The following is a 24,001-nucleotide window of genomic DNA, read 5'->3' as shown; positions in this document are numbered from 1 at the left end:
GCAGGTTGATTTTGTATCCTGCCACTTTGCTAAAGTGGTTTGTTTAGTTCTAGGAGTTTGGGAGTGGAGTTTACTGGGTCATTCAGGTATGGGATCATGTCACCTGCAAATAGGGATAGTTGAATTTTGTCTTTCCCTGTGTGGATCCCTTTGATGTCCTTCTCCTGCCTTAATGCTCTGGCTAAGGGTTCCAGCACTATGTTGAAGAGAAGTGGAGAGAGTGGGCATCCCTGTCTAGTTACAAACAGGAACGTTTACTCGCCTACTTTGATAGGAAGGATGGCTTTTTTGTTTCCTCGTAACTTTGCTTTTTCTTAGCTAGAAGCAGGTAGGCGTGGGTCTCACTTCCTGTGAACCTGAGCTGGAGTGATCAGCAAGAAAGGGACGTTGCCGTTGTGCCCTCACACTGCCACCTGATGCGCGCAGTCAGTTCTGATTCCGCTGCTTGGGTAGATTTGTCATGCTGTCTTGTGGTGGTTGGGATTGGGGATTGAACTCGGGCTTCATGCTTGCCAGGCAGGTGATCTGAGCTACAATTCCAGCCCTCCGTTTTGCTGGTAATGGACCGACATCCGTCCTTAGGCTTAGATTTACGTTGTGTGAAGTCGTATCATGTTATTTCTAGCAAATCATCTGGGTGTTTGTCCTTCTTTTGATTTGTAGAGTACTTAGCAGATCCTAAGGGCAAGCCTCTATGTTGGGATTTATTTATTTTATTTTCTAGTGCAATTTTATTGTACTAAAAGGGGTTACCATTTCATAAGTCAGGCAGTGAGTACATTGATTTGGGGACAGTGTCACCCCTTCTTTGGCTTTCCCCCAGTTTTCCCATCCCTACCCACAAGTTTACATAGGTCATTTTCCCCATTGTGTTACTCGATGGGATGTCTGCCTTTTAGTCCCCCCTCAATTTCTAATCCCCTTCTGTGCTCCGTAAAAGAAAAAAAAAAAGCAAAAACAAACATTACCACCACCACCACCAACAACACCAGCACTAAGAACAGAAATACCCATGTTTCCATTTTCTGGAGTTCATTTCAGTAAATAGTATGCTGGAATTTTTCCTTCTAGTTTGAAGTGTGCCATTCTTTTTCTTAATAGTATAGTGTCTTTTGGTGGGTAAAACATTTCTAGCCTTTTCTTTTTGTAAGTAAGTATGAATTTATGGTTTTGTCAATCATACTTTTTCTTGCTGTTGCTATTTTATTAGCATACATTACTTGTGCTAGAGAGGTTTCATTATGACAGCTCTACAAGTACATGCAGTGTTTCGAAATCAACCCCCTTCACCGCCTTAACCTCAACAGGATTCCTTACTCTATTTTCATAACATAATGAGCTACAACCATATTGATCCTCTCTGCTGGCTCCCTTCCTCCCCCATACCTGCGCTCCAAACAGCCTGCTCTGCTTTCCTGTGATTTGCCTTTTTGCTTTTTTAAAAGCATATAGTTGCATTAGGGCTTTCGTCGTGGTAAAAACAGCTTTTTTCCTCTGGTCCTGGGGTTTGAGACGGGGGCCTGCGCACTGTTCTGGAATTTCCTGCTCGCGGCCAGCACTGCATGACTTGGAACCATACTGCTTCTGGTGTTGTGGTGGCTAATTGGAGATAAAAACCTCACAGACTTTCCTGCCTGGGCTGGCTTTGAACTTCAGTCCTCAGATCTCAGCCTCCTGAGGAGGATCAGACAGGATCTCCCTGCTCACAGCTGGATGTTTCCATTTTGATGGAATCCAGTTGATGCATTTGAAGAGATGTCTGTAGATGATTGTCCTCTTTAGGAAGACTGTGCTTAAAAGGGGTTTAAAGGCGTTTTCCTGATTGTTTTCAGAAGAATGACCATTTGGCTTGTATGTTTAACTCAGATCCATCCTGACTCTGAGGGGGTGGGGGTCTGAATGAGGTGTAGCCTGTTGGTTTACCATGTCTTTTGGAGGAGAAGGAAAATCAGTACACTTCTTTCTGTTTAGGTTAGTATTCTAACCTCATCTTGTCACTGTAGCTTTCGGTGCCCAGGGCCTGGTGTGTGCCGGTAGGCAAGCTCAAGAGATGGGTTCTGGCTCTAAGCTAAGGCCTCTTCCATTAGCTCTGGTTTGGTCTTAAGTCTTGATACAGACATCCAAATCGGTTCTTCCTTAGAATATTTCGGCTATTGTGGAGACTTTGCTTTTTGAGTTAATAATGCCAACAATAATGATTGTTCTCCTTGTGTGCTGACAGTGATTCCCCAACTTGAAGTTGGATTCTGTCAAATGCCTTTTCTGTATCTGTGGATTGATCTTATTTATTTATCACCATTGTGATGAGTTGCTTTTGTTGGTTAGTTGTTGGATAACTGCATTTTTAAAAGCCATCATATATTATTTCTATGTGGTGGGGATAGAATTGGTTATTGTTGAGAACTGTGTCTGAAGACATCAATACCATAAATTTTTTCTTGTCAGATTTTGGTATTGGGGTTATGTCCTGTATTAGGTAAGGGGACTGGTTGATCTCTTTTGTACAGAGAAACAGAAATATAAAACTCAGGTAATTTCTTCCTTAAATGTTGACAGAATCTGTCATTGAAATGGTCATTGACCTGGAGTTTTGTTTGTAGGAAACGTTTTATGCAGTTTTTTATAAACACTCACTCAGTTTGTCCTTTTAAATTCCTATATGGTCAAAAGCACATCCTCTAATTTTTTCATGTTTTGGAATTTATTGAGTCTCTTTCTCAGTAGTGCTTATTAATTATACAAAAAGTGTTCTGTTGTAATTTTCCATATGAATATATGGTATTTCAGTCAAATTTATCATCTCTTTACTTTTGCCTATTCTCTTGCCCTTTTCTGGACAATTATTTTTTGTCAGTCCTGGGCTTGAGCTCAGGGCCTGAGCACTGTCCTTGGACTTTCTCAAGGCTAGAGCTCTACCACTTGAGCCTTAGCACCACTTTCAGCTGTGTTCTCTGTATGTGGTACCAAGGACTCGAACCTGAGTCTTCACGCATGCTAGGCAAGCACTCTACCACCAGGCCAAACATCCGGCCCCTCTGGACAATTTTTAATGGGTTTTATGGCTTTGTTTTTGTGCATGAATGTGAAGTACTTATCTGCATTTGGGACTTGGGTCATGGCTAGGTATTTGCTTTATCTTGATAAAATCCCCATGCTTGTGAGTTGTATGTGTTCTGGAGTTGTTGGGTGTTCAGAATATTATCTGAAGTCAGTCCCTTTACATTAAGAGGGGGGTGTGTGTGTGTAAGTTACATAAGTAGATTTCTTTCTCTTTGGTTTTGGAGAGTGTGTTTATGTTTTGATGGTACTGGGGTTTGAAGTAGGTGGTTTATCATAGCTAGACTGCCCTCTACCACCTGAGCCACACCTCCAGCTCTACTTTTGGCTGGTCTCCACCTGCCAGCCTCTGATCTGAGTTTCCTGAGTAGCTGTAATACCCGGTTACCTGCGTACAGTTTAAGCTCAGCTACGAGGTGCATCGATCTGCAACTGCTGTCTTCTACCATTAGGAAATAGTCTCCTCTCTCCCTCCTTAACTACGACAGCACTGGTCTTGAGTTTAGGGTCCTGCACTTGCTCAGCTCAGCGTCTTCACGACTGGTACTCTGCCAGTTGTGCCAAACCTCTAGTTTTGGCTTTTTTGCTGGTTAATTGGAGATAATAGTCTCGGTTTGTCTGCCTGATTGACTTTGAACAGAGATTCTCAGATCTTAGCTTTCTGAGTAGCTAGGATTATAGAATTGATCACATCTTCTTTGAGAACATTCTTGTACTTACTGTTCTTTTTCATTATTACACTTTGGTGGGGGGGGTCATGGGGCTTGAACTCAGGGCTTGAGCTCTTCAGCGCAAGGCTACCGCCCGACCCTTGAGCCAAGCCCACACTTCCTGTTTTCTAGAGGTTAATTGGAGATATGAGTTGCATGGTATTTAGTGCGCCAGCTGGCTTTGGACCAGGATCCTCAGATCTCAGCCTCCTGCGTAGCTAGGAAGACAGGCGTGAGCCACTGCACCTGGCCCCATTATTACACTTTTAACTTAACCAAATGCTCATCAGTCCTGTTGGTGACTGTACCACAAAGCCCTGGGCCTGGTTTCATTTGGCCATCCATGCATCCATCTGTCCATTTGTGTTCATCTGTAGCCCAGGCTGGCCCCTACGCCCTCCTACCCCAATACAGAGGCTTGAATTTAGAACCTGCACTCTTGCTTGGAATTTTGGCTCGAGGCTGGCACTGTACCACTTGAGCCACACCTCCACTTCTGGCTTTTTTCTAGCCATGGGAGATAAGGGTCTCTGAGATTTGTTTGTCCTGGCTGGCTTCCAACTGAGATCCTCAGGTCTTCGCCTCCTGAGTTGCTAGGATTATAGGCGTGAGCCAGTGGCGCTTGGTTCTAGGTGGTTTTCCTGTTATCTTTCCAGCTTGGGGTTTGTCACTTGGATTTGCATGTTGACTTTTATGAGAGGTAGACAAGCGCTGGGGCCTCTTGTGCAGCCTTCTTTTCTCCTGTGGAATGGCCAGTCGTGAGCAGTGACCCGCTTGTGCTGGCTGTGGGACGGGGGCTGTGGTGTACAAGTCCGGCCGTTCCGCCCTCTGTTCAGTGCCTCGCCTTGTCTGCATGGTTTGGGGCAGCTGAGACCTGCCGCCCTGTTCAGTGTGTGTTGGCCCGGGCGCTGTCTCCTATCACAGCATCGCTGGCTAACTGCACTGTGGAAGATGGCACAGATGGTGTTTTGTGTTTCCCAAAGCCCCATGCCAGTGCCTGGACTCCGCTGTCGCACAGCGCCCGGCCCGGCGTTCGTGTGTCCTCGCGGTGGGGCTCGGCCGGGCAGCGGCGGGCTTGGTGAGCCAGTTGGAGGTTCTGAATTCCTCCTGTGCCCCACACACCAGGCCTGCCCTCCCTTCTCCATCAGCACTGTAGTCCCTGGGATGGCAAGTTGGCGAGCTCAGGGCTGAGTAATTAATTCAGCGTCTAGGCCTCGCACGAGGAGGGAGACCCCGCGGCCTCGGAGCTCTGCGATGCCCTGGCCTGGGGCCGGGCTTACTGGAGTTTGGAGCCCTAGCCGGTAGCTTCCAGTGTGAATGTGGCGCTGGGACAGTTACCCAGGTCAGCCATCCTGGTGCCTCTGGAAGCCCCCGGCCGGGAGGAGAGCCACCCTCTGGCCCGGCCTTTGACGGGGGCTGGAAGAATGTGCCTGGGTGTGTTTGTTAAAGTAGCAATATCCGAGGTAGGCATTGGCGGCTCTCATCTGTAATACTAAGCTACTCAAGAGGCTGAGATCTGAGGATTGTGAATCAAAGCCAGCCCAGGCACTAGTCAGTGAGACTCTTAGCTCCAATTAACCACTAGAAAACCAGAAGTGGTTCTGTAGCTCAAGGGGTAGGCTGGTAGCCTTGAGCTGAAGAGCTCAGGGACAAGGCCCAGGCCCTGGGGTAGGGTAGTAGCCTTGAGCTCAGGGACAGCCCCCAGGCCCAGAGTTCAAGCCCCATGACCCACAAAACAAAAAACTGGAAGCCAGGCATGGTAGCTCATGCCTATAATCCTAGCTACTCTGCAGGCTGAAATCTAAGGATCAAGGTCAAAGCCAGAAAGCCAGCCAGGGCACTAAAAAGTCCATGAGACTCTTATCTCCAGTTAATCACCAGAAAACAGAAGTGGTGCTATGGCTCAAGGGGGTAGGGTGGTAGCCTTGAGCTGAAGAGCTCAGGAACAGTGCCCAGGCCCAACGTTCAAGCCCCATGACCAACCAAAAAACAAACGGGAAGTGGAGCTTTATAACTGAACTCATAGATACTTGCCTTTAACAAAATCAGCTAAGAGAATAAATGCCCTGAGTTCAAACCCCAGGACTGACACCTAATAAAACCCAAAAACAACAGCAACAAGAAAAAACTAGTATTTTATACCTCATCATGCCAAGTGCTTACTACAGAGTGAGAGGGACAGGCTGATGGCGTGTAATGCTGCATTTAAAGTACATTTTCACAAGAAACGAGGAGTGTTTCCTGGCTCCATGTTCATAGGTGGACACCTGCTTGACATTTGGTCAGATGCATGGCCATCCGCCACGTAGCCGATTTCTATCCACATCACATGTGTTAGAAATAGCTCGGGAACACTAAGTAAAGGGAATTTGGAAAGACAAAGTTTACCTTTTTTTTTCTTTTCTTTTTTTTTTTTTTGCCAGTCCTGGGGCTTGAACTCAGGGCTCAAGTACTGTCCTTGGGCATTCTCAAGGCCTAGTGCTCTACCACTTGAGCCACAGCACCACTTCCAGCTTTTTGTATATGTGTGGTACCAAGGAATCAAACCCTGGTCTTCGTGAATGCTAGGTGAGCACTCTACCAGTAGGCCAAACTCCCAGCCCCAGCCAAGGGCTAAAACTCTTAACAAGCAAGCGAGCACACAAGCAGCTCCTTGGTCCTCCCCGCCTCAGCAGGCCCTGCCCCCCTGCGCACATCGGCTGAGCTCGGCTTCACAACTGGCAAAAGGATGTGGCTTAATTAACAGTTCTCTCAAGATGAACCGAAAGGAAGTGAGAGGGTTGGCACCATGGGGCTCAGGCAGAAGGGAGTTTATTAGAACCAAACCTCCACCCGGGGTCGGGTTTAGGTGTCGAGAGAGGATGTAGGAGAGGATGAAGAGAGGTGCCCACTGTGGGTGGAAGTGGCCTCAGAGCTCTCCCACGGCCTCGAGTGCACCCGTGACCTGGCTCGCAGGGCCGGGGCAGGGGAGCCGTGATGCGGGCTTGCATGCAGAACCACGGGCAGCGGGGGTGGGGTGGGGTGTCTGCCTGCCCTTTAGCAGGGAGAGAAGGACAAGACAAAGGGCTCGTTTTCCTGGGCGGACCTAACAAGAAGCAAACTACTTTGATAGGAAAAATGTTTTCTGTTTTCCCCCACGCGGTATCCCTCTGCTGTGTAGACAGGCTGCCGAGCCAGGAGGGGGATGTGTCTTGGGGTGCCCAGGGCAGCACGGACACAGGTAGCCGAGGGCAGGGCAGTCACTGCCCCGGGTGGCCTGTGGCCTTTGGGTGAGGCCTGGCCGTCAAGACTGAACCAGCTTCCTTCTAGAGGATGCGTGCCATGCCGGGTACCTGGTGTGGTGCCAGCCGCCCTGGGTGTTCACCAGGGGCATTCTGTCCCTGGGCAGTGCCACCATTCAAAAGAGCACGGATGTGGAGATGCGCTCCTGTGGCACTGGCCAGTGGCCTTTGTGAAGGCTGGAAGGTTGTTCCCTGCTAGTTCTGGTGTGGGCGTACCGTTGTGTCCTGAGCTGCTTGTCTGTTTGCCACAGCCCGGCCACTTCTGCCATGGCGCTCATGCCTCTCAGCTCTGGCAAACTCATCCCCAGCCCGCTTTCCAGTGCTCTGGCCAGACTCGCCTTGGTTTTGACAGGAGCGTGTCATGATTTCTGTTCCACTGCCATTCTTGGGCCGGTGTCTGTCTCCCCATCACACCTGGTATGGGCACTGTGTGGGGCAGGTTTCGGCTGGCCCCGGAGACAAGGCTGGTTGGTGACTTTGGAAGGTCTGCGGGACAAAGCAGGGTTTTGATAAAGAATAGCCTGAGCTAGCCTTGTGCCTCTAGTTCGGAGAAGGGGCTGGAAGAAGAGTTTTTGCTTCCTGGGGGACTGGAAGCAGGATTTTGTTTCTGAAGGATGTCCATGGCTCTGCGCCTGGAACCACTGCTCTGGCAGAGCTGAGAGACCCCTCCTCCTTCAGTACAGCGGTCTGCAGCCCCATCCCTGTAGCCCTGGGCTGTGGGTGGTTCTCTGCCGATGCGGAGGGGCCCTGGAGGCAGGCTGTGAGGGAGCTGACTTGAAATTCCACAGAACCGGCCAAAAATGTCAGGGGAGAGTTGCCAAAAGAAGATGACCTGGAAGGCAAAGACAGACGGGGGTGTTTCTGAGTCTCAGAACCAGGCCAGCCAAGCCATCCTGCCTACCCGTGGCGTGTTTCTGCTTCCTGTGGGTGAGGGGGCACTGGAGGGGAGCAGCCCGGCGGTTCACAGCAGCATACATCTGTTGGTGTGGGTCTGCAGGGGGCAGTTTGGCACAGCCAGCTAGGGCAGACTGGATTGGCTTTGAGACAACTTGAAGGCCTTTGTAACAGGGTCCAGGTGTAAAGACAGCAGCTCCCCAGTGTGCTTTCTGTGTGATGCCTGTACTGAGATTTGAACACAGACCCTAGGCGCTGTCCCTGAGCTTTTGCTCGAGATAGCACTGCCACTTAGATCACAGCTTCACTTCCAGCTTTTTGGTGGCTGTTTGGAGAGATTTCAGAAGCCCCACCTGCCCCATGCCCATGGCTGTCACTGGTGGAGAAGGCAGTTCACCCCCGCGAGGCAGGGTATACAAGTCACACCCACCAGAGCCCCTGTCAGCAGTCTTGGGGGCCTCCGGGAGCCTGGTTCAGACCTTCTGGAAGTCCTGCTGTCCGCATCGCACCTTCGCAAGTTCTGCATTCACTCACCTAAGGTTCTAGGTGGATAACTGCCCCTCCTGTGTGGTTCCTGACTCGGGACTCCTTGCCTGGATGCTGTCTTTGTATGTTTCAGGGAAATCGTGGAGCACATGGTCCAGCACTTTAAAACACAGATCTTTGGGGATCGGAAGCCAGTGTTCGATGGAAGGAAGAATCTGTACACAGCCATGCCCCTTCCGATCGGGAGGGACAAGGTAAGGCCACACAGCCGCAGGCTGGAATGAAACTCACTTTCAACAGTGCTTGGCTAGGGGGTGGGGGAGGGAAATGGGACCAAGTATGCACCTTCTATCTGGTGAATATCATTATATTCTATTAATTATAATAATAAATATATGAAAAAAATCAAAGCAAGAGCTTATCTCTCAAGTTTAAAAAAAAAAAAAAAGCGGTTAGCCAGCCAGGCTACATGGCTCACACCTGTAATCCTAGCTACCCTGGAGGCTGAGATCAGACTAACAAAGCCAGCACAGGACTCTTATCTCCAATTAACCTTTAGAAAACAGGAAGTGGGGCTTGGCTTAAGGGTAGGGTGGTACCTTGAGCTGAAGAGCACAGGGACAGTGCCCAGGCCAAGTTCAAGCCCATGACCCACCCAAAAACCACCACCACAACAAAAAAAGTGGTTCATGGCCACGCACCTATGGCTCTCACCTGTAATCCTAGCTACTCAGAAGGCTGAGATCTGAGGATCATGGTTCAAAGCCAGTCTCAGCATGAAAATTTATGAGACTCTTACCTCCAATTAACTACCAGAAAACCGGAAGTTGCACTGTGGCTCCAGGGATAGAGCAGTAGCCTTGAGTAGAAGTGCTCAGGATAACACCCAGGCCCAGAGTTCAAGCCTCACAAGCAACAAAAACAAGACAAAACAAAAAACCCCAGTAGTTAATGATTCCTGTGCAGCATGAGTGAGCCATGAACCCTGCCTTCCTCACCATGTGGTTTGTGGTAGTGGGGGGTGAGTGCAAATGCACAGCCTCCCCCTTGAGAACAAGCTCCAGGCCTCGCCCAGATGAGTCATGGGGGGCCTGTGCGGGGGGCGGGGGTTAGCACAGGTGTGAACATGCTTCCTCAGCCACTCCTCTGAATTGGGACCAGGAAGATTAGGCATCTGGAGTTGTGGCTGTAGTAGCACATTGCCTTTTGCCCTGATTATCCTTGTGGCAGCTTTGTTTAAAAAGTGATACCGTTTCTGCCCAGAAGCTGTCACTTCAACACGCATTTGGTCCTGGTGATGGGGGAGTGTGCGAGCCCAGGGGCAGAAGATGAGCTCAGAAGACGCTGGGCGACAGGCGCTTTTAGTGCAGATGGTCTCCTGAACAACCCTGGGGTGGCGGAGCACTCCAGGGCCCACTGCTGGCCGGGATGTGGCCTATCAACTTGGGGACGATGGGGCTTTTGCATTTTCCTGGTCCTCTTAAAGAAATGAGCTGCTCCTTGGATCCTATTGGTCTCTACCTGTGTGTCCAGCAGGGTCCAGGGTGTCAGCAGCCAGTGCCCTGCCCCCATCTCCAGGCCTGAGGGAAGTAAATAAACACCTTAGGACAGGCAAAGACCACGTGACCAGACACAGCACTGTACGCTCCAAACGGAAGGGAGCGCGTGTCTACTTGGTAGGCTCTCCCCTCACAAATGAACCTTCTCTGAGCGCCACGCTGATCCATCAAAAAGGTTCACGTTTAACTTGCTCTCTGTGCACCTGTCAGAGCCTGAGTATTGTTCTTGAGCTTGTTTGTCAAGGTTGGTACCATACCACTCTTGACTTTGTGCTGGTTAATTGGAGACAAGAGTCTCCTATTTCCTTCCCAGGCTGGCTTAGAACGGTGACCTGCAAATGTCAGCCTCTTGAGTAATCAGGATTACAGATGTGATCGATCACCCAGCTCACCTGCTCACTTGTTTTTGTTTAAAGTTATGGAAGAAAAGAAAAGCATAAGAAGCTATTCCGTTTTTTCTGTACATATTTATGACCAGACACCGGGAGAGGCATTGGAGAGTTTCCTAAGGAGTGGGGAAGGGTCTTACGTTAAACTCCACATCATCCTGGGGACACACAGCACGTGCTGGGGGCAAAGGAGGAGTTAGCCACCTCTCCTTGGCAAGCGTCCATGGCCTCCCAGCCAGAGTGGAAGGCAGGCTTTCACTTTGGAGCTAGGGTCTGCCAGTTGCAGTTGCCTCCCGTCTGGTCCCCGCGTCACAGGGTGATAGTGTACCCCTGGCAAAAAGTAGGTATGAGCTACTCCACTGCCCTCACTTGCGTGAAGACCATTTTGAGGGTACCCAATGCCCGTGAGGCCTTCATGCCCAAGGTTAACACCTGCTGCCATTCGGTGTCTCCTAACTTAATCCCAGCTGGAAGGAACTGGTATACAGTCGGCATCAGCAGGCTTGGGGTCACATTTCATTTCTTCCTATGTTTGTTGTTGTTGTTGTTGTTTTTGACAGTCCTGAGGCTTGAACTCAGGGCCTGGGCACTGTCCTTGCACACTTTTTGCTTAAGGATAGCACTCTGCCACTTGAGCTATGGTGCCACTTCTGGCTTTTTCTGAGTATGTGGGTCCAGGGAATCAAACCCAGGGCCTCGTGCATGCTAGGTGAGTACGTTACCTCTAGGCCATGCTCCTGGCTCTGCCCTGTGTTCTTTGCCTGAACTGTACAGCATGAGAGAAATCACCAAGAGTCCATTAGCCTGGCACTTGGCCTAGAGGCTCCGTGGGGGCTGGGGCTCACATCCTCACCCTGGGGAGAACTCCCATAAGGCATTCACCTGCCTACCTGGCTTCCGGCCTCTGGAAGACCAGCCCCACCTGAGCTGAGCCCCCCGTGAGCACCACCTGGACCCAAAACATAGACTAGGGTTTGTGCAATTTGCTCAGAATCCAGGGCCTCTGTGCCCTTTCTCAGAAACACAAGGTGATGTCCCCGGCTCTGGGTCCAGCCTGCCTCTGCTTGTAACCCACGGGAGGTGTGCAGGCTTCGGGGTCAGGGGCAGTTGGGCGTGGCTTGTGTGAGCACACATGCACACACTCTGCCCAGAAGAGAGGGGGAGTTCAGGCACGCACAGAGCCCACTGTCACACAGCCTGGTGCCTGTCCTCCTCCAGGTGTGTCTGGGTAAAGGTGTCTGCCGGCCAGGAGGCCACGGCATGGCCAGGCAGGGACTTCCATGCTTGAGGTCTACAAGGCAAGGACAAGGGGTCATGCCCACCACAGGGGCCCTGTGGCATTCATCTGAGTGCCTGGGTGCCACCCCAGATCCTGCCCCGTCCCCTGCCAGGGCCGTGGGTTCCAGTATTTCACATGCATGCCCTGGCTAACATTAGATTCGGTGCCAGGAGGTTCCCATCCCCCTGTAGTGCTGAAGGTTGACCCCAAAGTGCTTTAGTCAGCGGTGCCCAGGGCAGGGAGCCCTGCAGCTGTTCTGGCCTGGCTGGGCGAGCGCGGTATGTATGCCAGCCTCTGGGGCAGGAGTCCTGTGGCACTGGTGCCTGTTGGTGCTGCTGGCTGCCTCGGGGGACAGGAGCCCCACAGGGCCTGCCCCAGCTCTGATTTAGCTGAGTGTCCCAATACCGAATGGCTCTTCTCTCTGCCACTGGCCCTGAGCACTCCCGGGGTGCGGGGGGAGGTCCGGCTTCTGCAGTTGGCTCCCCTGGAGTGTGATTGGCACTCACATACAGATGAGGCCAGCTCTCCAGAGAGCCCTGAGCTGCCATGCCAGGTGGGTGGGACAGCACACCAGGCTGGCACACAGGGAAGGGAGCCTGGGCTGCACTGCGTTCATTCAGCTCGCATTAGAGGAGTGAGAAGGCACTGGAGTGCTCTGAAGCATGCAAATAAGCCTGTGCTAGCATGGAAAAACACCCCGCGCGCTCCTCACGGCTGTGGTAGAAATAGGGGGCTACCCACACACACACACACGCACACACACGCGCGCGCGCACACACACACACACACATGCGCACACACACGCACGCTTTTTGGGTGGCTAATTGGAAATAAAAATCTCCCAGGCATTCTGCCTGAGCTGGCTTTGATCCCCATTGCCCCCTCCACAGTGGTGGTGGGGACCAGAGGGGAGGACAGCAGGTTGTTAGGGAAGTTGATCAGGTCAGGATTTTACCTAGTTCCTCTGTGTTGAGATGTTTGAAACCTGTCCTGGGTTTGAGGGCCTCAGCCTGGGCCTGGTAATGACGCCAGCCACTGCAGATGGCAGTTGTGCAGTCCATCCATTGCACTTGTGAGGGTGAGGAAGATGTAGCAGGAGACATACACACATACACACACGCCCTCGGAGGCTTCTGGGTGTAAGGTTGAGCAGGTGTGAGCTGGTGGGTGAGTAGGCCAGCGAGTGAGTGTGCCAGGTACAGCCCAGGTGTGAGTAGGGGTGCTGCATCAAGAACTAGAGACACAGTGCAGGGTGTGTCTGGCCTCTGGCTGTCTGCACATCTGGTTCTGTCACTCCATGGGTGTTGGCTGGGTGAGCCCTGTTGCTGGGATGTTCGGGACTTTAAGAGAAAAGTGTCCATCGGCCCTGGCTGTCGGAATGCTATTCTAGAAACACAGAGTTGCGTCACCAGCAGTTGGCAAGGCTGTGTGGGAGTCACCCAAGGAGTGTGAACTCCACAACAGCGTTGGCCCATGGCCCAGTGGTGGGCTAACGTGGCTCTGTGTCATGGGCGCGTAGGCCAATGAAAGCCTGACATCCAGGCAGGCCCTCCAGAGGGGAGGGAGGCAAAGGGCGTGCAGGTCCCCACACTGCGTGCTGGTCCCACATGCTGGTCACACGAGACTCTGTGCGTTCGTTGGAAGTAACTGGACAGAGCCAGGCCCTGGTGTCTCACGCTACTATCATTCTAGCTACTCAGGAGGCTGAGATCTGAGGATTGCAGTTCAAAGCCAATCTGGGCAGAAAAGTCTATGACTTTTTAATCTCCACTTAACCACCAGAAAAAATGGAACTTTAGCTGTGGCTCACAGTGGTAGAGTGCAAGCCGGACACGGTGGCTCACTCCTGTAATCCAAGCTTCTCAGGAGACTGAGATCTGAGGATCAAGGTTCAAAGCCAGCCTCAGACACTAAAATCTATGAGACTCTCATCTCCAATGAACCACCAGGAAACTGGAAGCAGGGCTGTGGCTCAATGGGTAGGGTGATAGCCTTGAGCTGAAGAGCTCAGGGACAGCCCCCAGGCCCAGAGTTCAAATCCTATAACCACAAATGTGGTAGAGTGCTAGCTCTGAACACAAGCTCAGGGATAGCCTTCTGGTGGACAAAAAGAGAAAAAAACACAACTGGCAGAGAGGGGGTGGCACAGATGTGTAGAGATATGAGCTCTCCTCCCTTTGAATGGGAGCTGAAAGCTCTGTCCCTTGGTCACATCCCACTCTGTGCAGCTGTGCCGGGGCCCGCGGTCAGTCAGCGTTTCCAGCCCGGCAGGGCAGGGTCGCAGGAGTGACCTGGTGTCTTTGCATCCACAGATGGAGCTGGAGGTCACGCTGCCGGGGGAAGGCAAGGACCGCATCTTCAAGGTGTCCATCAAGTGGGTGTCCTGCGTGAGCCTGCAGGCGTTACACGATGCACTTTCAGGGCGGCTGCCCAGCGTCCCTTTTGAGACCATCCAGGCCCTGGACGTGGTCATGCGGCATTTGCCCTCAATGAGGTGAGGCCACATGGGGAGAGGAGCGCTGGGCACAGCTGCTCCCCGCTGAGCGTGAGCAGAGCCTGTGAGACCTGGACACACGGTCCAGTGCTGGCAGCCGCGTGGGTGTTCTGTGGGGAAAATGAGACAAAGGCAGTCCGCAGACAAAGGGCGACTGCAGCGGAGCGGGAAGGACCAGTCACCCCCTCAGGGCCTCTGAGCAATCCTCTGCTGACACGGTCCTGGGTGGCAGCACTTTAGGGGCCCCTGCTCATGGGGTGCCTGGAGCAGAATAACCCCCCACCCTAGAGGAACCTTCTCCAGCAGCGCCAGGGACGCTCACACTTCTGCCCTAATTGGAGCGCCGAGGAGCGTGGGCCACGCTTGGCGTGGCGGGGGTAGGGAAGGGAACACAGCCCTCGGCTGCCCAGTTGTGGGCAGAAACTTCATGAAACTGGAGTGTGGGGGCAAGGGCGGCGCATGAGGGCTGACCTTGACCAGACCTGACCTCGCACTGGTGCCACACACACGCACATAAAGCTGAAACTTGCAGGCCTAAAGAGAGGCAGGCCTCCTCCTGCTGCAAGTGAACCCGCTGGGCAGCCACACGTAGGTTTAGAGGTGACAGTGCCAGGACCGGCTGCCACCCCTGGCAGGGCCGGCATGTCATTGAATCAGTGCTCGGAACCCTTGGCAGGGGGACTACAGGCCATTGCCAGAACACAGTTTCTTTTTAATTGAGTGGCAGGCATTACTATGATTTTTCTTTCTGAATTCCTTCGGGTTATTCTCACTGCAGTCCGGGAGGAAAGGCTGCACACCTCGAGCAGAATGGGCATGGGCTGTCTGCAGGGCTCTGTCGCCATGGAAGAGCTGGCCCAAGGTCCTGTTGCTGTGCATACCGTGGGAACCCACTGGACACACTGTCCTCTGTGTCCAGTTGGACTCTGACTCTGGACAGCCGTGGATCACTGGCCTGAGGGAGGTTGTGAGCAGAGGGTCTCATGCAGGCCAGCAGCCGACAAGAGCTCAGCTAGCAGCTGGTCTCCCGGAGCCTGGGACCTCGATGGCCCAGTGAAGGTGGCCTGTCAGATAGGTGTCACTGAGCTGTCCCTACACCCAGCTCTGCTCTGGAAGGACTTGAGGTGGGGTGCTCAGCTGAGCTCAGCGGTTGAAAAGTGAGAATGAAGATCTTAGCTACGGGGTAGCTGGAGTGAGGAGCCCACAGAGCAGGGGCTCTGTCTCTGAGCCCCGAGCCGTAGCTGTACCTTGCTCTGCATCGGCAGTGTGGAGAGTGACCCTGTGTTCACTTACAGCCATAGTGGGTCTTGACCCAAGAAGGAAGGCTTCTGTGGTCCATGTCTCCCCCCCACCTCCCCTGTTTGGTGTACTAGCATGTAGAATTGTTGAATGCCACATTGCTGGGAAGCTGGGCCCCAAGTCAGCCATCAGCCGTGAGTGCAGGCGGAACACTGCATCTAGCAGGATTTCGTGGGTAAACCAGATCGCTCACTTGTGTTGCCTGTGGCAGCAGGGCGGGCGTGGGCTGCTGCCCCTCTGGCCGCATGTCCGCTCACGTGGGCTCTGGCTTGCAGGTACACCCCTGTGGGCCGCTCCTTCTTCACTGCTTCTGAGGGCTGCTCCAACCCACTTGGTGGGGGCCGAGAAGTGTGGTTTGGCTTCCATCAGTCCGTCCGACCTTCTCTTTGGAAAATGATGCTGAACATTGACGGTAAGCGAAGCGTGGGAGGCCCTCGTGCCCGGGCCACACAACAGCCTACGTGGGTGTCACACATGGGGCACCTGGCCAGCGTCATCTCTGTGGTGTCTGAGGTCAGGACAGTGGTTCTCCCATGGGAGTCAGGGTTCCTGGTGTACCCAAGCCCACAGACTGGTGAGGAGGACCTGCCCCTGAGACCTACTTCCTCGAACCAGGACCCAGCTCTCCTCAGCACCATGAAGTTATAAATCCACAATGGAGGGAGTAATCCATGAATGGCCAGTTTTTCATGGTCTGGTCCCCAAGAACCCCACTTCTGAATGTTGTGTGAAAGACCAAGTCTTCACTCAGTACAGGAGCCTTTGGGGGACGCTATAAATCGTAACTGACATTGCTGCCCTCTCTCGGAAGACCCCTTCTTACCTCTACTAACCACCAGTGCTCTCTTGTCGAGTGTGTGCGCTCTTAAGGGAGGAGCTCAAGACCTGGGTGTTGTGCTAAGGGTTTTGTTGTTCAAGACTAGTGTTCTGCACAGCTCCACTTCTGGCTTTTTGGTGATTAATTGGAGATAAGAGACTCACAGACATTCCTGCTTAGTCTGGCTTTGAACTGCAATCCTCAGATCTCCGCTTCCTCAGTAGTGAGGATAAGTGAGTGGTGAGTCATGAGTGCCCAGCTGAGTTACTAATTTTTTTTTTAACCGTAGAAAGGCCTAGATGGTATATCTTGCTCAGCTATTCATTCATTCCAAAAGAGCTATACAAGGTCAGATCTTAGCAATCTGTCAAGAAGATGTCAGAAAATCTATTAAGTTCAAGGATTATGACCTCGGGATCTGTTAAGAGAGGTTAGAAAGTGAGTTATTTATCTTTACAGTCAGCCATCTCCTTACTACTCTGAGACAGGGGTGTGGAATCTCCTTCTGGCTCAGGGTGTCTTGGGCCACGAGGTGTGAGATACGGGCTTTCTCATCTCAAAGGATGAAGCCAGGTGCCAGTGGCTAACACTTTTAATCCCAGAAGGGTGAAATCTGGGGGAAGCTGTTGGAAGCAGAAAAGCCCCTAAGACACTACTAAAAAAAGCCAGGAGTGGAGCTGTGGCTCAAGTGGTATAGTGCTAGCCATGAACATAAAAGCTAAAAAGCTCAGGGACAGCACTGAGGCCTTGAATGCAAGTCCTAGAACTGGTACCACAAAAACATGGCTGGAGGATGAGCTCCAGAGTAGGAAAGGAGCCCATCCTCCTGCTGGGACTGTGGTCTGTGAAGCTGCTCCTGATCTGCCAGGCTCTTCTCTGTCCTCCCAGAGTGCTGCCACCAAAGGTTTGTCTTGGCTTCTTTGTTTTCCTGCCTGCAGTGTCAGCGACGGCATTTTACAAGGCACAGCCAGTGATTGAGTTTGTTTGTGAAGTTTTGGATTTTAAAAGTATTGAAGAACAACAAAAACCTCTGACAGATTCCCAAAGGGTAAAGTTTACCAAAGAAATTAAAGGTAATGACCCAAGAGGAATCAAGAGCTTGGGCTGGGCCGTCTCCCCCCTTGGCTCTGTTGGGGGTGTTGGGCTGGACAGAAGGGCCTCCGGTGAGATAACAGAAGCTGAGGGACAGTGAGAGCCACAGGGTGGTGGCTCGAGTGAGGTTCAAATAGGATTGGATGCAGGGTACAATCAGAAGTGGATGTGTCCTGAGCCCCGTGGCAGGTGACCTGTTGCCCATTCCTGCATGTCAGGCCCTTCCCCCTACACTGGTGTGGGTCCCATACAGCCTGGGCCTCAGCCCAGCACCCGGGACTCAGGGCTTGCAGTCTGGTCCTTCAGCAGGCAGCACGGTGCCGGCTTGGGTGTGTTGTGGAGGTGGCCTAGAGGGAGCGGAGGGCCTGCCTTGGAGTGGAGCTACAGATCTGCACTCTGGGTCTGCAGCCTTAGTGTTAACAGGTAGGAGGGGACATGCCGGAGGCCAAGGTGGACCTGGCCTGGGTGTCCTGTGTCACCTGCCTCCAAGAGCTCAGCAGTGGCTCCACGGCCCCGAGTACTGCTGAGTGTCGCTGCAGTCCTGAGCCTTGGCTCTGACACCGAGCAAGTCCTAGGGGCTGACATCTGCTCCCCATGTTGCAGGTCTAAAGGTGGAGATCACGCACTGTGGGCAGATGAAGAGAAAGTACCGCGTCTGCAATGTGACCCGGCGGCCCGCCAGCCACCAAACGTAAGGCCTCCCCCTCCCTCTCTCCCTCCCCCACACAGGGCACCAGTGCCAGCCACCAAACGTAAGGCCTCCCCCTCCCTCCCTCCCCCACACAGGGCACCAGTGCCAGCCACCAAACGTAAGGCCTCCCTCCCCCTCCTTCCCCACACAGGGCACAGCGCCCCAGGCTCAGAGACCCCCAAGCTCCTGGGCAGGGACTTGGCCAGGCCTGGAGAAGCCCTCACTACCATTCTGGTGGCCTGTGTATGTTTCTGCACTAATAATAAGAACTATTTTGGTGTCCTGGTCCATATTGTCATAGGCCCGTTGTTGACTGTGGCTCTGTGGGGAACTCTACCTGTGGATGCTTATGTGGGACATTGTGGAGCCATCAAGGTGGCTGAGCCTTACTGACAAGGCTGAGCTGGCAAGGTGTCTGCCTGTCACCTCTCACTGTGCCATGGCGACCATTGCCTGATAGTCTAAATAGAGCAACAAAGGCTGGGCCGTGTGGCCTGTCCCCAGCTGTAGGCCTGCCTTCCCTAAGCCTGCATTCTGCTTCCCTGCACGGAGGCCAGGGATCCCCATGGGACCAGCCCTGTGCTCCCATCCTGGACACGGTGCTGTCGTGTCATCGTGGCCTTTCTAGATTGTCTCCGTTATCCTGAATTCTGTGTAGGCCCTAGATGTCGGGAAATGTGTGGTGGTCACGTGTCTGTGACCCAGCAAGTAAGAGACAGGTAAGCGTGGAGAGGCTCTGACCTGCCATTCGCAGGTCACCACTGGGTTTCCAGTCCCAGAGTTGCTGAGCTTTTTTCTGCAGGTCACCCTTGCAGGCCAAGCTCCAGTGTTCATTCTAAGACCCAGGGATGTTGTCAGCTCCCGCTCTCCCTCCTTCCCCCCAGGTTCCCGCTGCAGCAGGAGAGCGGACAGACGGTGGAGTGCACGGTGGCCCAGTACTTCAAGGACAGGCACAAGCTGGTCCTGCGCTACCCCCACCTCCCATGTTTACAAGTCGGGCAGGAGCAGAAACACACCTACCTTCCCTTGGAGGCAAGTGGCCGAGCACTGCCCTGCCCCTGTGCGCCATGTTGGGGCAGGAGAACTGGGCGAGCTGGACTGTGTTTAGCTCTGTTCCCAGATGTCACTTTCTGGTGGCCCCAGGGCGCCTGGCTGCTCTTTGGGTAGCTGGGTGCATGCACATTCCATACTAGTGTCCCTGGAGGACCCGAGAGACCAGAACTCTCAGGCGGGACCTTCTGTACCTCTGGTGGACAGGTGCCAAGCTGTTGGGGATGGGGCTAGCTTGGGACTGGAGACTAGACTTCCACAGCCAGCCAGCAGGCCTGAGGCAGCCTGCTTTTCCCCGGGAGATGGTGGGTGACTTGCATCCTCTTCGCAGGTCTGTAACATAGTGGCAGGACAGAGATGTATAAAAAAGTTAACAGACAATCAGACCTCAACCATGATCAGAGCAACGGCCAGGTCGGCGCCCGATCGGCAGGAGGAGATCAGTAAATTGGTGAGCACTGTTCTTGGGGTGTGACCTGGGCTAGGACTCCGAGGCTTTGGATGGATGGGAGGCCGGAGGGGACCACACCTGACCCCCGCCCTCTCTCCTGTTCCCTTTTCAAGATGCGAAGTGCAAGCTTCAACACGGACCCCTATGTCCGTGAATTTGGAATCATGGTCAAAGATGAAATGACAGATGTGACCGGACGGGTCCTGCAGCCCCCCTCCATCCTGTATGGGGGCAGGGTAGGTGTGGCGGGGGCAGGGGGGGGGGCTAGGGGTGAACCTGCCATTTGTGTATATTTTTTGTTTATTTCTTTGGTGATACTGGAGTGTGAACTCAGCTCCTTGCACGCTTCCTCGGCTTGCTTGCTCACTTGAGCCACTTGGCATTTTGCTGGTTTAACTGGAGGTGGAATTGCTTCCGGGGCTGGCTTCTAATAACAGTCGTCCAGGTCTCAGCCTCCTGGCACCTGGTGGGGCTGCACCCTTGAGGCCTGGGATTTCGTGGGGCCTGCCACAGCCTCTGCAATGCTGTGGTAGAGTGTGACCACCAACTCCTCCTGCTCAACTTCTCTGCGTGTGACTCAAGAAGGTCTGGCCCCTGACCTTTACAACCACACTGCTCTTATTCCTTCTGGGGTGTCGAACTCAAGAGTTCACTGAGGACCCGTGTGGCTGGCGATGCAGGGAGCCAGCAGCTGCTCTGAGGGAAAGCTCTACCTGGCCTCTTCCCTCTGGTTGCTGAAGTTCAGGGCAGGGTACAACTGAGTTGCCTAGTGGGGAGAGTCCCCCACTGACGCCTGGGGACCCAGCGTCAGGCTTGTTGCACTTGACAACACGTGGCTAGAGGGCCATGGGGCGAGGAGGGTGTGACACCAACTCTGGCAGGTCTGTGTTCTGTAGGGGCCACAAAGGTCCAGGATAGCAGCCTTGCTCCCCTGTGTGGCCCCTTCTGGAGTCGTGTGAGGGTGGAAACCAAGCCAGGCAGATGTGTGACTTGAAGTTTCTCTTTGAAGTGGAGATTGCTTCGATGCCTGGCACAGTGGCCAAGCAGAAGGGCTCCATCCTTGTTAACTGGTGGTTGGCTGGAGGAGGCCATGGCTGCTCATGGACGAAGGCCAGATGGGAGGGAGGAGAGGAGGGTGGGTGTGTGACTGCAGGAGGAGAAGGAGGGGTGGGTGGATGGTAGGTGTGCAGACACACAGCAGAGGGAGGCCTCCACTCTCCTAGCCTCCTGAGAGAATCCACAGAAGGTCTGACCTCCACTCTGCGTCCCCCTCTTCCCATGCCAGGCTGGTGAGAAACCTGGGCCGCAGTGGTGATGGTCTTGCTCCACAGAGGGTGGAGGCAAAGGGGACCAGGGTCCCGTTCTGTCTCCTCGTGCTGCTCACTCTCAGCTTCTTGCCGTTGGCAGAACAAAGCGATCGCTACCCCTGTCCAGGGGGTGTGGGACATGAGGAACAAGCAGTTCCACACGGGCATCGAGATCAAGGTGTGGGCCATCGCCTGCTTCGCACCCCAGCGCCAGTGCACCGAAGTGCATCTGAAGTAAGCCCGCTCGGAGACACTGTCCTGCTGGACAGGCAGGGATTGGTGACCAGCTAGAAGACAGGCCAGGCGGGGTGGGGCCGTCGCTTGGGTTCTGACGTGGGGGGTGGTCAGTCATCGCCTGACAAAGACCACCTGTCGGGGGTAGCTGGGCCAGGGCTGAGGGGACCTGAACTGTGATTCTTGGGCTCTGAGATTCCAATTGGTGTGGATGCGTACGAAGCAGTGCAGTGCTTCCTCTGCACGTTTAAAAGCATGGGCAGAAGCTGTGTCTCCACTGCTCTGGAGGTGAAAATCAGGAGGGTTTCAGTCTGAGGCGGGAAACAGGGTTGGTCGTTCCTGTCCGTGGTCGCAGCCACACCAAAGGGCAGAGGTGAGACGATGACGAGATCCCGGGCTGTTCCTATCACTTCACTGTCGTGTGGGAAATGCGGATTACAGTCTCCTCGTCCTGGTGGCTGTGTGAGTTGTGAGATGAGACTTTGATTTCTGGCTTTGACTGGGACTTTATTTGAGCCCAGTGTGGTGGCCCACACTGTTAGGGTCTGAGGCCAGAGAAATGAAATGAAAGTTTAAAGCCAGCCTGTCCACTTCAGAAGATCCTGTCTCCCCAGAAGAAAAAGGGCGCCTTAATTTTGCCCTGTCGTCGTGCTTCCGGCCGCCACCGTGCGCCCGTGTGCCCGCTGCTGCCCAGGGCCGAGGTGGTGCTGGGCATTGCAGTGAAGCGGGCCTCCCCCCTCAGGTCCTTCACAGAGCAGCTCAGAAAGATCTCGAGGGACGCGGGGATGCCCATCCAGGGCCAGCCGTGCTTCTGCAAGTACGCCCAGGGCGCCGACAGCGTGGAGCCCATGTTCCGCCATCTGAAGAACACGTATGCCGGCCTGCAGCTGGTGGTCGTCATCCTGCCGGGCAAGACCCCTGTCTACGGTAGGCGTCGGGCCCTCTGCCGGCCCCAGAGCACCGTGGGGTCTCTGTGGGTGTGGGTGCAGCCTGGGCCCCTCTCATGCCACACCCATTCACAAGGCTGGAAGAGGGGGCGCTTGGATCACCCCAAGTCATCGCCCTCGGGTCTTATCTGAGGCCACAGAACTGGGCTTAGAGGTGCGGGGGTGGAGGCCTGGGAGGCCACATGGTGGGTGAAGAGGTCTCCCATACCCTGCGGGTCCCCAGTGCCATAGGGCAGCTCAGTGTCCCGTAGCAGCAGTATACCAAGCCACAGTGAGGCGTGAGGCTTCCGGTACAGGGGCCTCGACGGCACCAACGTAGACTTGGTGTTGCCCGGAACAGAGCTGCCAGGGTCAGGGAGCCCAAGGTGCTTTAAAGTCACGGCTGCCTTTGCGGAGGCCTTTGAGGAGCTGGTGTTTTTATTTTATTCTCCAGCCATGCTCTGTGACAGGAAGTGGCATTCCTGTTAAGGAATGCCAAGCTCTGGCTTCTGCCTCTCCTGCCCTGGGCCTGGGAAGCCTTGGAATGGCTTAAAGGCACCAACTGGAGAAGTGAGGGGCACTGTGTCGGGTGCAGGGACACGAGGGCACAATGTGCTGAAACCAGACAGTGGCCAGAGCTGACCCCCCCCCCACACACACACACACACCCCAAAGGTCAGCACCATTTCCCACAGCTGCGTCCCAGCCCCGAATCGCCCCGCAACTCTGGCCGGGCTGCAGACAGCTGCTTCTGCAGAGCCATCCAGGCAGTGCAGGCCGCTCGCGGGCTCTGGGACGTGTGCCCTTCGAATCCCACAGCTGAAGTCAAGCGTGTGGGAGACACGGTGCTGGGCATGGCCACGCAGTGTGTGCAGATGAAGAACGTGCAGAGAACCACACCACAGACCCTGTCCAACCTCTGCCTGAAGATCAACGTCAAGCTGGGAGGCGTCAACAACATCCTGCTGCCTCAGGGCAGGTGAGGCCGCTGTGACACAGACACAGGCCGAGTGCCTCCCTCCCGCCCCCTGGACCAGAGTGGCTCGGGAGTTCACGGCAGTGGCAGTGCTGCTAAATGGCCACGCTGACCAGCCCGGGCCTTGGGGGTCATTGGTAGTTAGAGCCGTCGAGCTGAGATGGCTGTGTGGGGTCTCCAGGGGCCAGGTCTGTGGCAACAATCGGGGCTCATGGAGAGGCAGGAAGCCTAGTGCCGTTCTTCGAGTCACAGGTTCTGTGCTCATTGAGTGCCTGCTGTGGGCAAGGAGTTGGGCCATAGCAGGGAGCACAGGGGCAGTGTCTCTCCTTGTGGCAGAGCCACGCAAGATGGTCCACAAACTTATCAGCCATACCTGATGTCCAGGTGATCTGTGCCCCTTTGGTGAAGGGTGACCTCAGGAGGTGAGAGGCTGGGCTTCAGATATGTTAGAGGGTCTCCCGAGAAGGTGGTCAAGCTCCAGGTGCCCAGGGAATTGGCTTTGGGGGTCCCTGGAGGAGAGCCTCGTGGCACAGGCTGAGCAGGGCCTGTGGTGGGAAGCTGGGGGACAGAGCTCTTGCCTGAGTGCAGGCTAAGGGTTCAGGATCGTGGCCCCGCTCTGTGCCAGTACTGCACACTCGCCACTGAGAAGGCAGCCTGGTCTGATGTTCTTGTGGGTGTGGCTTACGCAGTAGCACCTGGCAGCAGGTGTGGGGTCAGGGAATGGCGCTGGCTGTCGTGGGGGGCCAGGATAGGATGCTGCTCAGCCCCTCCCCAGCACAGAGTGTGTTTCTAAAGGGCAGGAAGGGGTATTGGGGTCGGCAGGAAGGTAGAGGTGTGGGGTCTGCTTGCTCTGCTCCTCTTCCTCCGTCCCTGGGCTGTTGTGTGGCACACCCTTGGACTCAGTTGCTACTTCTGGGAGGTTTTCTGGTAGGCCATTGTGTTACAAAGCTGCACTGCCCATTAGCACTGGCTGGAGAGTAGGGCAGTGATGGCCCTGGTCCCTGTGCCA

General features: G+C 54.0%; 1 protein-coding gene across 1 annotated transcript in view; it reads left to right on the top strand.

Annotated features, from left to right (window-relative positions):
* Positions 1-24,001, top strand: part of Ago2 (argonaute RISC catalytic component 2) — a 67,055-nt gene that overhangs the window by 34,186 nt on the left and 8,868 nt on the right. The window contains exons 3-13 of the mRNA XM_090339460.1: positions 8,562-8,682; positions 13,968-14,149; positions 15,724-15,860; positions 17,204-17,338; positions 17,961-18,048; positions 18,933-19,080; positions 19,430-19,549; positions 19,663-19,785; positions 20,957-21,090; positions 21,833-22,017; positions 22,836-22,995. Of these exons, the coding sequence (XP_090195586.1) occupies positions 8,562-8,682; positions 13,968-14,149; positions 15,724-15,860; positions 17,204-17,338; positions 17,961-18,048; positions 18,933-19,080; positions 19,430-19,549; positions 19,663-19,785; positions 20,957-21,090; positions 21,833-22,017; positions 22,836-22,995 (1,533 nt within the window). The remainder of the gene's footprint in view (positions 1-8,561; positions 8,683-13,967; positions 14,150-15,723; positions 15,861-17,203; positions 17,339-17,960; positions 18,049-18,932; positions 19,081-19,429; positions 19,550-19,662; positions 19,786-20,956; positions 21,091-21,832; positions 22,018-22,835; positions 22,996-24,001) is intronic.

Source organism: Megascapheus bottae, chromosome 9, assembly GCF_031878675.1.
Source record: "Megascapheus bottae isolate mThoBot1 chromosome 9, mThoBot2.hap1, whole genome shotgun sequence".
NCBI classification, from domain to species: Eukaryota; Metazoa; Chordata; class Mammalia; order Rodentia; family Geomyidae; genus Megascapheus; species Megascapheus bottae.
The sequence above is the reverse complement of the archived record's forward strand: the minus strand, read 5'-3'. Positions and strand labels throughout refer to the sequence as shown.